Here is a 16358-nt window from a genome sequence, read left to right as displayed (position 1 = left end):
TATCGTAATTTATTTTTTTATTTGTACATTCACACATATGGTGTATGATTGATTAATAAAAAAAAATATGATTGATTATATTGAACATTTAAGTACAAATATATACAAAAAAGTTATGTAAACTTCAATAATGATATATTCATGACATAAGAGCATACTTCCGCAGCAATGAAGAATACCTCGTCGTCATTAAATTTAAGCATCGTCTTCTTCATCAACAAAGACTAGACCAATGATCTTCATTATTTTACTTCAATCAAATTCTTGAATGGGAGTTTTTTTCTACGAAGTCATCAAGTCCTCATTGTCGTCCAAAGCCACAAGCTTCAACGATCTCTCAAAGGTTCTTTGAAATCTCCCGAGTTTCTTTCTGGAACTGATTGTACAAACAATATTGTGAATAAAAATTATCTTGATTACAAGCAACAAGACGAACTATTACTCTCATGGCTACTTTCTTCAACGTCCAAGAGCATCAAAATATCTTGATTATAGCCACATCAAATTTTGTTCTTCATCTTTATCGATGCACCGACTTCAATCTATTTGCCTTTTTTTTATGCTGATTAGGCATCATACCCTAATATCGCCGCTCAACAAGCAGCACTGAAGATGATATCCCAGTTGAAGTACTGGAGGTGAATATCAAACTTCTATTTGTGTTGGCGCTGAATTGGCCTCGCTCAAATCACCATTGTTTTCCAATTTTCATATGTCCATATCACCAATTGTCTAGTGTGATAATCTATCTAAGTATAGTGACGCTTGCCACAAACTATGTTATGCATGCTAGAACCAAAAAATATACAGCTTGACATGTTATCTATTAGAGAAAAAGTGGTCCCTAGAGAAATCGAGATGAGGCACGTTCCATCAACAACTCAAGTTGTGTATGTCTTCACCAATTCCGTCCGAAGCAGCCAGTTTTCCTTGACTAGAGACCAAATTTTCGTGTTGAACATTTAACCGCCCTCAATTTGAGGGGGAGTTATAAAGTACACTAAGTATTAGATTAACTACAAATATTGTGTGAAACAGTATAGATTCACTAAAAATATTGTGTGAAACGGGTGCACGTGTCTATGAGTAGGTTATACGTTGTAATAATACCCAATAGAACATTGCCACATGAATTAGCTAGTTATGTTCTATTAGATTTGTTATGAGCTAATACTTGTACTATGTAATCGATTCAAATCAATAATGATAAACTCTTACAATTCTCAATCAAGCTTTACTCTCTAAAGTCCTATACTGAGATCATGTTAGTACATAAAACAAATGAAAAGCACGTAATTAATATCACAAAAAACACAAAAACATATAAACAATTACATCTTCGATGTACTTTGATTCAATTCACTTTGAAGAAATAAAGTATGTTGACTTTGGATTATGCATAAACCTAAAAGGTTATTCTAGTTTCAGGTAAGCGCTTAATAAATGGTTAAGAAAAGCGATGATTGGGTGGGAGTGACAATCGTACATAAGAGTCCGACCAATAGAAGATTAGACTGGATTAGAGATTAACAACGGAAGCATAGTTGTGTATTTTGAAAAGTTAAAAAAAATTGCATTTTGGTGAATAATGCTTTACAATAAGTAAACACCGCGACTCGTCATTGCGGGTCGTGACACTTCATGACACTTGACAATATTTGTTTCTCCAATAAGTATCGACTTTATGAGCGATTAACATATATATATATATATATATATATATATATATATATATATATCTAAAATAATTGTTAATTATCAGAGTTATGTGTTGATGACTAGTCTAATACATAACTCTGATAATTAACAATTATTTTAGATATATATATATATATATATATATATATATATATATATATTATATACTACAAAGCCTTTCAAACAATGAAAATCTTTACTATCAGCGCGACTATATGTATTAGACTAGTCATCAACGCATAACTCTGATAATTAACAATTATTTTAGCACATGCTCATTTGAAATATTCTCCGTACCTAAATGATTTAGTCAAAATAATATGTTTTAAAAAGTAATGGCTAGATATTATATGAAAATTTTCTTACAATTTTAAGGGTAAAATTCTTTAATGATTAATTAAGATCAACCTAACTGAACTTATTTCCAAATTACACACCTAGAATATTGTTACTCAAAACTTGACTTGAAACAAGTCTTTTTCTTTAGTTAATTTTTTTCCTCAGGTCACTTTAGGTCATGGTCTTCCAAACACATATTAAGTTGTATTTCTCCTTCTTTCTCCCACACCAACAAATCAAAGTCGACTTAGACCTCCTATTCCAATTATTACATTAAAGAAACTATATGCAACGTATTTTTCCTTACAACTCTCTCACACTGAAAAGCAAACTACCCACCACCACTCAACTATATACAAGGGCGATTTCTCATCTCATAGCCTCTTTATTTCTATTTGCTTCCGTGTGATTGTTTTTTTATCAACGTGGCTAAATAATGAGGCAATTAACGAACCACTAATATTATAAATATAAATATATTCCGGAGGCTGCTGAAATATTAATAGTTTTGTCAATTTTGATAGTCAACTCCTCATGTAATTAGAGAGCGCAGGCTAAATATTTGGATTTATACGGTTCACTTGTTGCAAATGATTAATGACGTATCAATCACCAAAATCTAAAGTGTCCATAAAAATGACACTAGTTATCACACCAGTATCATAATCACATCCCCCTTTTTTTTGTCTGAAGATTAAAGCTCACCAACCCAAGAACAAGCCATCCAAAAAAAAAAAAAAGGCTATACAAAAATAGAAAGGGAAAAAAAATAGATTTGTTCTTTTGTGGAGCCGTGGAGGCGTGTCTTTGAGGCATGAGCAACAGTTTGCTAAAGATTGTTTTCCGAATTTAAACATCAAATCAAAATGATGGTAATAAAGTAAATAAGCGATTTGGTCCACAAATTAATCATCACAATATGGAAAATTTCCCATGGCTGACATAAGATAAAGACGGCAAAACTTTTGCACTACAACACACACACACAGTACACACTACACACACGCTATTACATTCAATTATACGCATTTAAATTATAATATATATCTATATATATGATTGGCTTCCACTTTTAATAACAAATTATTCTAAACCCGGTTTTAAATCAGTCACGTGCCTAATTTCATATAGTTTAACATTCTTGAGATTAGTGCGGATATGCTCATCAAGTACAGATATCTCAAGATTACAATGAGAATTTTGACCATATATACCGGCCCTTTGGAAATTACAAAGGTGGTATAGAACTATTGAACCGCTCTTTTATTCAAGTGCCAAATATATAAGGGTAGTTTCGGTATTTGGACTGTCGACAAAATGTGTAGATGAATCTAGAACGTAATTGAGATAAGAGTAAAGGCTGTTCTTCCAATTAGCTCAGCCTAAAAGATGGTGAGATTAGAGGTGCAAATATTTTTAAAATGTTGTTTGGAGCAAGTACACAATATGACGTGGCCTCTAAAGACATAAGCTTCTTTATATACATAATACATGCACTGATGCACAACAATAATTGGGGATTTTTTACCCTGTTTGGATGTTTTTATTGGCAAGATAATTCTATAAACTCCCGGTTTTTCCATTTCGTAAGTGCAAAATTTGTGGTTGGCTTACATTTTGGATTATACCGTGACATCATGCCTAATTAGATCAATATCTCTCCTATAATTATAAAAGAATGGTTTGGTTCATAGATTAATATAATAATCATTTCGCAAAGTGAAATGAAAGGAAAGTTTGACTAGATTTTTTCGGTATTGGACAAGATACACTTTGGTTTGAGAAATTTGGTTGAATACGTGTCACAATGCATAACATATTTGGTTTAATACATATTTAATTCTTTAACAAATATATTTAAAGACGAAAAAAATTCATACCAGCCGGCGCAGCACAAAAGCAATGAAGAACAGAGTCAAAATTAAGTAAAATAAATATATGTAGTCTAAAATATGATAGTATAGTTTAGATCATTTGAAACGAACATGATCATAAAAAATATATATTATATCACGTTTTTCTTACACTAAATCGTGTTAAAAGTTGAGCATCAGTAAAATGGTCAACTTCAACATAATCATACGGATTAAAGTCCGTCCGTCTGTTCGATTATTTTTACGGATGAAATCCATCGTCCATATAAGACAATATGTCGATATAATCCATATATGCTCGCCCTTTTTTTGTTGAACGTAATTGATATATGTTATGCCCGTGTCCGTATCAAATACATTTTTTTTAATTGAATATGGTCGTTGGATCCCGTCATACATTCAAAAAATTATAAAAACTATATTTTAACGCAAACTCTAAATTCGTGTAAATGGGTAATTTTTCTTTCAAATTTAAATCACGCGAAATGTTGATCCAACTATTGGTTAAAATTAAATCTATTAATAGTTATAAAGTAGAAAAGTAATATGATAGGCAATCTAGCTAAATAGTCAAATTAGATTAGTAAAATAGTCAACATTTTGTTTACATTAAAAATTAGGCATTAAGTATTATACTTTACATTAAAATGACATAATCATCCTTCCTAATGGGTATAAAATATAAAGCAATAAAAAATAAAAGTAGAAAAGTAATATAATAGGCAATCTAGCTAAATAGTCAAATTAAATTCGTAAAAGAGTCAACGTTTTGTTTATATTACAAATGCATTAAGTATTATAATTTACATTAAAATGACATAATTACTTGAAAATCTCCAAAAGAATGTGTCCCTCTAGATGTTCAAATTCAATATCATGTCCATATAAATAAAGGATAAATAATTAGATATTAAAAATCTTCTTTATTCTCTCTGAAATATTCATAATTTTAAAGTAATCCCAAAATTATAAACTATTCGAGATTTGTAATTCGTAACTTGTTTTGGTATATATTAGTTAATATCGAGCAAACACACGTCCAAAAAAAGTATAAATTTTTACAATAGGTCAATATTTACCAAAAAAAATAATTTAAATCAGCGTTTGAGAAGAAGAGATATACTCAACAATGGCTCCGTTTGGCGTTGTTATGTTTAAAAAAAAATTATATTTAGACTCTATTGTAGAAAAAAATTAATGTTTTTAAAAGCATACTGGTATTTGGTAAACTGTTTCTAAATTATCTATTTTTCAAAAGCTACAAATTTTAGTTTTTAAAAGTTGCATCAAATATGTTATAAGTGCTTTTATAGCTTTTATTAAAAATTGTTTCACCAAACCATTCAAAACGGTTAAGCTTGAAAAAATAAGCTAAAAACATGCTTAATAAACAATGTTAAATAGAGTCAATAACTATCTTGATTGAGGAAAGAAGAAGAAGTAGAACAAATCTGGTTTGAGAGAGAGAGAGAGAGAGAGAGAGAGAGAGAGAGAGAGAGAGAGAGAGAGAAGAAAAATTTAATTGAAATTTTAAACAATAATTATACATAAGAATAACTTTTAATTTTTATTTTATTGTATTCCAAAATAAATAAGGTTAATTTAGGTATATTGATTCTTTACACCCGTATCTAAAAATATATTGATTAATTATTTATTGAAAATTTTAAAAAATATTATAGTTTTTAACTATGAAACATGTCATGTTATGTTAAAGTTTGATTTGGTATATGCATGATTTTTCTATTTTATAAGTGAACTATTTTCTTTCGTTAGTATCTAAAGAAAGCATAAGAAAATACGACATGTTTCTTATACATGCTTTTCCTTATACATTCTCTCTTTTTGTGGCTAATATTTTCTCCCTCTTGCGAAGCACGAGTCATTTCCCAATTCAAGAGTGTGATGTGGACATATGATAGGGATGATATCACCGAGTCTTTGGTGGGTTCATAATCATATGAAATGAAAGTCTCTTATCACCATCATAATATATATATAATAAAGAAAAACTAAATCGCCTTTTTATTAAAATAAGATAATATTTAGCTTTAGAATCCGTAGATGACACTCGTGCACTAGATAGATAGATTGCGTTCTCTCTCCGCGTCCCTTCTCTTACAAAAGGGTCAAGTTACGAGTGCATGTGTGTGTATGTCTACGTGTGTATATATATTCTATTATATCCGCCATATATTTACACACACGCTCAGGACCAAAAGATTACACCAAAGAAATTATAACGATGAACAAGTTTGTTGATTTAGCTTATGAGAGCGCGGATGATACAGAGCAGTTTGTGAGTTCAGAAAAAAGTTATCTTCTTTTTCCTCAGATTCCTATTTATGGATCTGCAGATTATAGCATCATGCAATCACCTACAGATTCTACTCAGCAGGTGTTAACTCTCTCTCTCTCTCTCTCTCGTTTGATCATTTTCTTATTTGTTTTCATTGAAACATAATTGTTTTTTTTTTTTACTTTGTTCGAGGAGAAAAAAAATTTGTGAAAGGGTATTACGGTTTTTATTTTATATAGAGATATAGTAAAACAACCGGATAAATAATATTTTAGTAAAATGGCCAATGTTTCGCATTTTATAGAAAACTAATTACTCTAGTGAGTTGATCGTATAATTATTTCAGTGGGTAGATTTTATCTTTCAATTCTTTTACAAAATTTTAAGGTTTTTTTTTTCGTATATGATTGTTTTTTTTTCATTATTGCATGTAAGATGTATGAAAAACAAAACACGTTCAAAAAATAAATCATAGAGCAAAAAAAATATAGTATTATTAACTTATGTTTAAACATAGTTAAATTAATATTAATTTTACTTGTAGGAGATTTAGTTGTACATAAGATGAAATTTTATAATTCAAACAAAAATGAGAAATAATGGCATGTTTATCGTGTAACGAATCATTAGTCTTTGAGATAGATTTTTTTTTTTCTTTCAAATTTTATGCTATACTTGCACCTTAATATTCCTTTTTTTTTTCTGTAGATTAGTATCTCACTACTTTTTTTTTTTTTTTTTTTTTTGATAGAAGGCTAAAATGGCTGAAATTCTGAGGAGTCTACCTCCACTTGGTTTGAAACTTCACAAACCAACCTCTTTCATGAACTTGATTGAAACAAAGCTATTCCCTGAAGAAAGTCTCAACTGCTCAAACGAGTTCAACCTCAAAAAGGCTTCCAATGCCGACATATTCCATCTCAGAATCGGCTCATGGCAGGTCACACACACTTCTCTCTTTCATATGAATCTCAAAACAGAATAATTTATAAACCAAAGAGTTGTTTACTCAATAGTTTATGTACTTATTTCTACAGAGAGTAGCTCAAAACAAAGAGGACTTGGTAGCGAAATGTTACTTCGCGAAGAGAAAGTTGATGTGGGAAATCTTGGAGAATGGTCTGAAGAGAAAGATTCAGATGCACTGGGAACACATCTTGGCAATCCGAGCCGAAATCGATGAAGACCGCCCGGGGATTCTTGAAGTTGAGGTATCGTACAATATTTTTTCTTCTCTTGATTATTTTAATATAAATATCCATTCTTGATCCACATCTAGATTTATGTTTTGTTAATTTTTTTTTTTATCCAATTGCAGTTGAGTGATCCGCCTTTGTTTTTCCGAGAAACGGAACCGCAACCAAGAAAGCACACACTCTGGGAAAATGCTTCAGATTTCACTGGCGGTCAAGCTATGATTTGCAGGTTCACACATATATAAACATTTTTATGACATTTAAAAAAAAAAAAAAAAAAAAAACAAAACCAAAAGGAAAACAATGTTGTTCTAAACCAAAATATTGATCATTCTCAGGAGACACTACCTGCAATTCCCTCCGGGCGCTCTCAACAAGCTGTACGAGAAGCTTCTTAAATGCGAGCCTCGATTCTCTCTGATGAGCCAAATGCCTTTCCCAAGTCTCGGCTCTCCTTACTTTGACTCCAATCTTTACAACTTCGTCGGATACAACATGTCTTTTGGCTGCAATACAAACATAGAGGCCTACTCAAATAGTTTCAACCAAGAATTAACGCCTCTTCGTTGCGACCAATCGTTTGTCTCATCCTGCGATTTTTCGCCCACTTCAGGTACCGAAAATTGTTGAGTTTTGTTCCTTGACCTACAAGCTTCCACATAACATAAATGATGAATAATTTTTTTCTTCCATATTCTTGTGTAGTTATGGATCTTTCTCAGCCTATAGAAGAACCCTTCAACATTGAAGATGTGCCAATCCCAAGTATTGGTCATTGGGATCAACAACTTGATCATTATGACGAAATAGAAGAGCAAAGAGATTCGTTCCATCTGATTGCTTCGGATTTGAATCCTTCAAATCCGAATTCTGTTGCAGTGATGGACAGTCAAAGCCATTTCTACAACTACTCAGGAATTGGTCAAGCGGAAATAAACAATAATAATTATAGATGCGATGAACGAGACAGTATGAGCAGTGAAAACACAGACTGCAGATATTACCCTCAGTATGTGAATTGGACAGAAGCTGAGGAAAATATAGGGTATGCCAACCATTATGGCCAAGATCAAACAATGACCAACCAAAACTATATGAGCCCTTGGTTGTAATATGTATGCTCTTTTTTTTTTCTTTTTTTTTTTTCTGTGTGCAGAGCTTGTGAGTTTCTAGTCGGTGTTGTAGCTTCGTATGGTCATTCGTAGATTGAGAATCAATCTTCGAATAAACTATGTATCAATTATTTGTGTAGTGCAAAGGTGCCAAAGGCCTCAATGAAGCTTAATTTTGTGAAAAGAACATCTAAAAGGGTAAATTTCACTACAAAAATCATACATATCTTCCTTCATTCTTATTTACCATAAATAAGCTCATTTATTCATTCTTGACCACTTCCTACAGCCAGCGGCAAATAACCCAAATCAACAACTCAACGGAAGAAGCAAGGATAGGAATTATGAGCCCACTAACGGCTCTTGGTCCTTTTTAAGATCTGTGAGCCGGTCCAAAATCCAGACTCGAGTAGCTAACGAGCAACTTTATTCGTTTACAGCCCCCATGACCCGTCATTTCAGCTCATGGCCAGATTCAAAATGAACCACAAATCAACTCTATGGTACCACAAATGCCTATCTAGAGTTCCATCTAATCCAGCCTTATTATTCAGACGCGACGAAAACAATCTCCGGTAGCTATTTTCAAACTTAACCCCTCAAATAAGCCATTTATTATATTCCATAAATACTTCTTTTTTACATAATTTTGGAATTTTATGTTACTTATTTGTTTTTAATTATTTACAGTTTCATTTAGTTTTTCTTTGCTATTTACAGTTTCATGAAAAATCAGGGCAAAATTTTATGAAAATTATAATTAAAAGGATATTGGTGGAAGGCTTTAAAATATTCAGGGATATAACATCTTCAAATAATTTATTTGTATAACTCATGTTAAAAAAAAAAAAAAAAAAAAAAAAGTAACAATAAAAACACTGATCCTATAATGATCGAAAGGTGAATCCATTAATCAATCTCTTCGGTTACATACTCTTATCAAAAACAAAATTCTCGTTCCCTAATGTTCCTATAATGACTTATTTTAGGGCTCCAAAACATTGTTAAGCACATGAAATTGCTAATTTACACGTCCCTGAAATATTGACCCTAACCTGCAACTAGAAAAAATCTTTGGCAACCAAATATAATAAAGGAACAGTAAGGTAATCCCCACAGTAATCAAACATCTTAAATTTATTTTTTGGGGGTATACAAGCATGTCAAAGGTGACTTACTAGATTCTTCCTGGAAAGCTGAAGAATCCTCGTATTTTATATTCTGGCCTTCCATAAAAAGCACACTCTACACCAAAAAAAAAAAATTGATAACTAGCATATATCACGATCTTCAGAAGGGCTGCTCTTTTAATCAGACAACTCTCAGTTGTTGCGGCCAGAAAGTTCAATGCCTTAGATAAGCTAATTGGAATACCACCCCAAAATCTAGAGCGCTTCAAAAGTTAGTGAATGTCCTCATCCTTATCCATCGAAGCTGATAAGTAACTTAGAATAAATCCATCTAAATCCCCTTCAAGAACTGAACCAGGGTCTGAAACCTCATAGTTAGTTCTAAGGTCTTTCACCATTTGATAAGGCTACATTCAAAGAAATTGTTCATAACCGTGTTAGAGAATGATGTATTACCACATCACACACCACAGCATGTTATAGAGAAAGGAATTACCTGCAAAACATAACTGCGTATCTGACTACCCCAAGTTATATCGGTGAGAGACTGTGTATGTTCAGCGTTCACCTGAGCTTGACGCACCATTTCACGCTGGTCGAGCCGCGACTGAAGTACAGCCATTGCAGAGGCTTTGTTTTGGTGTTGAGACCTGCATTGCAGTTGCTCAGCTAGCCAAAACTTAAAGAGGACACAGCAATACCACTATGACTCGTTTTTAGAAAACTCATTAAATTGCATAGAATATTAAAAAATAAAAATAAAAATAAAAACAAAAACTTGTGAATATAGTATTCAAATGGGTCCTTTGAATACAATATTGGGAGAATTAGCCTTTAATGACTTTTAGGAAATGGATTTTCCCAACTTTAATGATAGTGGTCTAGTTTTATACATCAAGCACTAATTATACTCATTTTATTTACCGAAAGAATTGTCTATGTCTTGCGTTTTGTGTCGTACCTTTCATTTTGACAAGTTGCAGTTATTCCGGTGGGAACGTGGATTATTCTCACTGCACTCTCCGTCGTATTGGCATGCTGGCCTCCAGCCCCACCAGAACGAAATCGCTCGATGCGAAGATCGGATTCGTTGATTTGCACACGAGTAGATCCCTCGCCCAAAATTGGAATCACAGCCACGGCAGCAAAGGAAGTATGTCGGCGCTTGTTACTATCAAATGGAGATATCCGTACCAGCCGGTGAACCCCTACTTCCGCTTTGGCGTACCCAAAGGCATATTCCCCGTCCACTCTGATGGTTGCCCTCTGAAATATCAGATTAATTCAGACTTGTAACCCAGTAGCCACCTATATTTGGTTAATGATGTTTCACAGGAAAATGAACTCCAGGCCAAAATGAACTCCTACCCACAACCCTACATTTTTCCTTACCGAGCTAGAGCCTAAACCACTTTTTAGATCATATTTGATACCGGTTGACTTTATAGGATATCCTTCATCCACTAAAGAGTAACATAGAGTGATCATCAATATGCCTTTCTAACCCGCTAACCACTTTATCATACAGGTATGTAGTTTTTACGAGACTTAAAGTTAAATGAAGATGTGGCAAGATGGTGAACCTTGATTCCGGCGACCTCGCCGGCCATTTCATCCATAACAGTTACTTTATAGCCACGGCGTTGGCCCCACATTTTATACATCTGCAGGACCATTGCTGCCCAGTCCATGCTCTCGGTACCACCAGCACCTGCTTGAACCTATATATACTTGATGAAAAACATCGTGGGTTTAGTTGGGTTTTTCATGCATCCGCACCGCAACAATGGCTCAGAATCTACTAAAACTCAACACTATCGATAACATACCTCTATGAAGCAAGAGCAAGGGTCATTTTCTCCGGATAGCATAGCTTCAAGCTCTTTCTCTTTCACAGTTCTTCTCAACTGAAGCAAAGCGTTCAACGACTCCTGCAAAATATAATATCGACACAATAAGGATTAAAAGCAACAAGTGTGGTTCTATCAATGATAACAGTTTAATGAAGTTCATGCTTTGACACTAGTTACAGAACAGACTAATATACAAAGTAGGCAAGGAGAGCAAGTAACATGCCTACAGATAAAGATATGAGGGCCCACCGATTCCAACTCCGTGTCGTTCTCTTCGCGGCTGAGCTTTATCATGTCTATATGATCAACCAATTCGCGTTCAAATTCCTTGACGTCTTTCACTTTTCCCAGTAACGACCCATGCTCACGGCTCAAGTTGCCAGCATGCACTGGGTCGTTCCAAATATCGGGCTTCTTCAGCTCTGCCGACAGCAAATCCAACCTAAACATCAGTTTCTTCCACTGTCACAGTAAACATCAGACAAGAGTATATTACAAGTCTTGAAAATGCCACACACGTCTAAGTCTCCCATTCTTGGCATTTCTCATCCTAACAATTTGACATGGAAATGGTATTCACAATACAACTCAAACATTTCTCAGTCACAATCGAATTTTCTATTCAAACATCAGAGAGAGTATAATCCAATCCAATTCAAACACATAAGTCAGTGTAAGATTTTTTCTTTGCCTAAATCCAAAGTATAGAAATAGGTTAACACTAATTCGAAGGCCAGTACATATAATCGCCCATTGGCATTTCTCACCTTAACAATTTGACATGACAATGATATTGACAACAAAACGCTAGACACAGCAGTGATCATAAACACTACTCAACACTCCAATCTAAACACCTCTCAGTGACGATCGAATTCTCCATTCAAACATCACGCAATCAAATCCAAATTCAAAGTGTAGTAAAAGCTAAACACTAATCTGAAATCCCTAATTACCTTTAAACGCTTCTTCACGACGTGAATGGATTGAGCGATCGCGGCGGCGTGGCTGGTCCAGTCGCTGTGGCTCTCGTCGAGAATCGTCCACCTCTTTGCGAGTATCCTCTCCGCCGTGAGGCCGTCGGAGGTCGACGGTTCGGTCGCCGCCTCAGTTCCGAACAAACGGAGAGACACCGAGCCTGAGTTCCGAGCACTCGGACGCCGCCGAGCTGTCCGTTCCGAAGGTGCGTAGCTCGAGATGGAGACTAGAGGATCGGTCGACGCAGAAGAAGCGACTACTGGAACTGAAAAACGATGGATGAGACGCCATGGATATGTGAGAGTTCGTTTTCTGAGTAAAAAGGCGGTCATATTTTTAAGAAGGAAATGCCGAAGATGAAGAAAATACAGAATACATGGAATGGAGATACTGCCTACTATGAACAAGGAGAGAAGAGTTTCTAATAAAATTAGTTTAATTTTAATCTTGAGATTTTGACATCTATTAATAATCCCAAATCAACCAAAACATATTTCTGGTAATTACTAGATGATAGAAAGAAAATTATCTTATAACAATCTCAAATAGTCCGTTTACTAGAGTTATCTTCAATCAACCAGATCAAAGGTGTTACGGGATAAATTAATCAGACTCCGAGCAGGATAGTCGGACTCCCGAGCAGCGAGAAGAATCCAGCACCGAGCTCAGGTTAAGTAAACCCAAGGGCTATCCATTGAAAATGAACGAACCGTTCATAAGTTAATAACGAAACCCACCGATCAGAACTTCGGAGAGAAGAGAAGAACGTGGGCCAAAGACTAGTCAAAATCAATAGAAAACATGTTTCAAACTCTAAAACGCACACCTTGACGGTTCAGGAACTATACGAAGAGTATTAACCGTCCACCTCAGCAAGAGGTAAGAGGCAGTTACCCAAAACCGTCCAGAACGTGGGACTGATCACCCCACGTTCCCCAGAATAACCGTCAAAGACACGACCGCGAGGCCACACCAGACAAGTATAAATAGAAGCCGCAGCACAGAACTAAGCACGAACTTTTTCACACACTTTCTTTCACTTGAAACCTCTAGAAAACACTGCTCTCTTGTATTAGATTCGTCTGTATAAAGAGAAAGTATTGCCTAAATCATCTCTGTACTCGGAGCCCTTGTACTCGGAGTCTGTGTATTTTCGTGAAATATTGTTGTACTAATTTTACAGGTCAACAGTTGGCGCTAGAAGGAGGGGGACCAGCTGAAGAATATGGCTAGTTCGTCCACACCCGTGAACGCTGTCTCAAACCAGGAAACGGAGATAGACCACCATAACCGCACCCTGCCTCTCACCTCGGAAGAAATAGCTGAACTTCTTCCGGAACCCAGCCTCGAAGAACAATTCAGACAGATGCAAGAGCGTCTCTCGGTCTTAGAGGCAAATAACAGGGAATTGAAGAGAAGACTGCAGGCGAAAAAGGTCACATTGCGAAGCGCGATAGTGATCCCAGATGAAGAGCCCTCACACCGGTCAGGGAAAGAACCCATTGGGCAGGATCCGCAGGTTAAGAAACCTCGGAAACATGCTAGAGATCGGTATGCGAGGATGGAAGATGATTCTGAGTCCGAGAAGGAGCAGTACAGTCAGGAAAAGATTCCTGATCGGTACCAGCCTACCATGGACAAAGGTCATTCAAGCACTTTCAGGCACAACTTAGAAAGCTCGGAGACCGAAGATAGTGCAAGCACCAACAAAACAAATCTTAGAAGATTGGAACGTCGAATCGAAGAGGTAGCCCTAGGTCAGAAGGAGTCTAGTCCGAAAGTTTGAGAAGCTGTCTCCCCTTTCACAGCACGCGTGTTAGAACACCCGTTGCCTGATCGTTTCAGGATGCCAAGCATCCTAGTATACGATGGACAGACCGACCCGGGAGACCATATAGACACCTTTTCTTCTTGGATGCTGCTGCAAGGAGCTGGACCAGAAGTTATGTGCAGAGCTTTCTCTATCACTCTAACTGGCTCAGCCAAAAGGTGGTACAGAAAACTAAAGCCAAACTCCATAGGATCCTGGAAACAGCTATCTAGAAAATTCATGGAACAGTTTGTCGGCTCCAGCTCAGGGAAAACTCCCAAAGAAAGGCTACTAGCGGTGAGACAAGCCCATGACGAATCTCTAAAAGATTTTATTAATCGCTATTCGGAGCAAGCTCTTCAAGTTGACGATCTGAACGAAGACTTTAAGCTCTTCGGGATCTCCTCCGGCGTCCGAACAGAATCAGAATTCTGGTGGTCACTTCAGAAGACTAGTCCAAGGGATTACAACGATTTTCTGAAAAGAGCTCAGAAGTATATCAACGCGGAGGAAGCAAGGCTGGCGGCAAGAAAAGCAAAGCCACCAAAGAGCTATCGAGAAGAGCACAGGGAACGACATTCTGAGGACAACCGCCCACCAAAGAAGAGCCGGTCGGGAGCGGGACCTCTGAAACCTTTTTCCAATAAGTTCGATAAATATCATAAGCTCAATGCCCCGATAGAGGAGATATTTAGTCTTACACAGGACAAGGAGGATTTCCCTAAGCCAAGGCCGATCAAGAAAGATATCTCAAGGAGAGATAAAACAAAATATTGTGCTTTCCACGCGGACATCGGTCACCGCACTGCCGACTGTTTCAACCTCAAAGAAGCCATAGAAGCTCTAATCCGAAGAGGAGCGTTGAAGAAATTCAAGGCCGAGCAAGGGGAACAAGAGGAACAGAAGGGTGAGGCGTATGCTGAAATCTCACTCATAGTCGGAGGACCACATGTGGGAGGAACTTCAAGGAGCGCTCAAAAGAGCTATGTAAGGGAAACCTACGCAGGACCCCGCCAAATCTTGTTTACAGCCGAGCAGAGGCCTAACAAGATAGTCAAACCTAGCTCGAAGCCTATCACCTTTACGGCAGAAGATGCTCGGTGGGTGATGTTTCCTCACAACGATCCATTGGTTATATCAGCTCTTATCGGCAACAGGAATGTACACCGAATATTGGTGGACACCGGGAGTGCTGTCGACGTGCTCTATGAAGACACGTTCAATAAGATGGGCCTTAAGCAAGATGCGTTGGCTCCCTCCCCTGAAAATCTCTATGGCTTCACAGGAGACTCGATCCAGCCTAAGGGATTAGTCTCACTCCCAATAACTCTGGGGGATAGCCCGAGGAGTAAAACCACTAACACAACGTGGATAGTGGTCCCCGGAAAATCTTCGTTCAACGCGATCATTGGCAGGCCGACCTTGCAGTCCCTCGGGGCCATCGCGTCGGTTGAATATTTGAAGATGAAGTTTCCTACCGAACACGGGGTAGGTGAAGTAGTCGGAACTCAGGCTATAGCAAGGAGCTGTTATGCGAATTATCTCAAAGAGAGTCAGGACAAAGATGTCCACAAAGTTATGATGATCGACTCGGACTTCGACCCACGCCTTCCGAGCCGAGAAGAAATTGGCCGAGGAGACGAAGTCGAGGAAGTCGCCCCAGATCCAAAACAACCTGAGAAGAAGCTCAAGATTGAAAAGTATCTTGAATCAGGTACCAAAAATAACTTAATTACTCTCCTATCTAATAGCTTAGATATATTTGCCTGGTCACAGTCCGACATGACGGGGATAGATCCTCAAATAGCATGTCATAGGTTAAATATAGATCCTAAAGAAAAACCTATCAGACAAAAGAGAAGGGCTTTAAACTCCGAAAGGTATACAGCCCTAAAAGAAGAAGTAGACAAACTGATTTCTAACGGATCAATAAAAGAAACTAAATATCCTAAATGGGTAGCCAACCCCGTCCTGGTCAAGAAACCTAACGGGAAATGGAGAACTTGTGTGGATTTTACAGATCTGTACAAGGCTTGCCCTAAAGATAGTTTCCCTATGCCGAGAATAGA

General features: G+C 36.5%; 2 protein-coding genes across 3 annotated transcripts; one reads left to right on the top strand and one right to left on the bottom strand.

The window, feature by feature from the left end:
* The first annotated feature begins 6005 nt into the window (after positions 1 to 6005).
* Positions 6006 to 9091, top strand: LOC149381361 (uncharacterized). Of its 2 annotated transcripts, XR_016293836.1 has the most exons (7): positions 6006 to 6309; positions 6962 to 7150; positions 7248 to 7421; positions 7529 to 7635; positions 7745 to 8019; positions 8112 to 8716; positions 8808 to 9091. XR_016293836.1 is itself a non-coding variant. In XM_089601547.1 (6 exons), exons 1-6 carry the CDS (start codon positions 6157 to 6159, stop codon positions 8516 to 8518), a joined length of 1305 nt encoding a protein of 434 aa, XP_089457673.1. In that variant the 5' UTR covers positions 6006 to 6156; the 3' UTR covers positions 8519 to 9073. The 2 variants fall into 2 exon arrangements, 1 of the variants encoding a protein (XP_089457673.1); XM_089601547.1 differs by having other exon boundaries at positions 8112 to 9073.
* Positions 9092 to 9412: 321 nt separating this feature from the next.
* On the bottom strand, positions 9413 to 12865 carry LOC149381360 (Peptide chain release factor 2). The gene is made up of 7 exons (XM_089601546.1): positions 12458 to 12865; positions 11751 to 11963; positions 11478 to 11579; positions 11232 to 11369; positions 10610 to 10914; positions 10145 to 10298; positions 9413 to 10055 (listed from the first exon to the last, which is right to left on the bottom strand). Exons 1-7 carry the CDS (start codon positions 12809 to 12811, stop codon positions 9921 to 9923), a joined length of 1401 nt encoding a protein of 466 aa, XP_089457672.1. The 5' UTR covers positions 12812 to 12865; the 3' UTR covers positions 9413 to 9920.
* Positions 12866 to 16358: the final 3493 nt, after the last annotated feature.

The sequence above is a fragment of the Urtica dioica genome, chromosome 11 (genome assembly GCF_054948205.1).
Source record: "Urtica dioica subsp. dioica isolate 48M chromosome 11, U.dioica_male_clone48M_v1_H2, whole genome shotgun sequence".
Taxonomy (NCBI): domain Eukaryota; kingdom Viridiplantae; phylum Streptophyta; class Magnoliopsida; order Rosales; family Urticaceae; genus Urtica; species Urtica dioica.
This window is presented reverse-complemented; position numbering and strand designations above follow the sequence as displayed.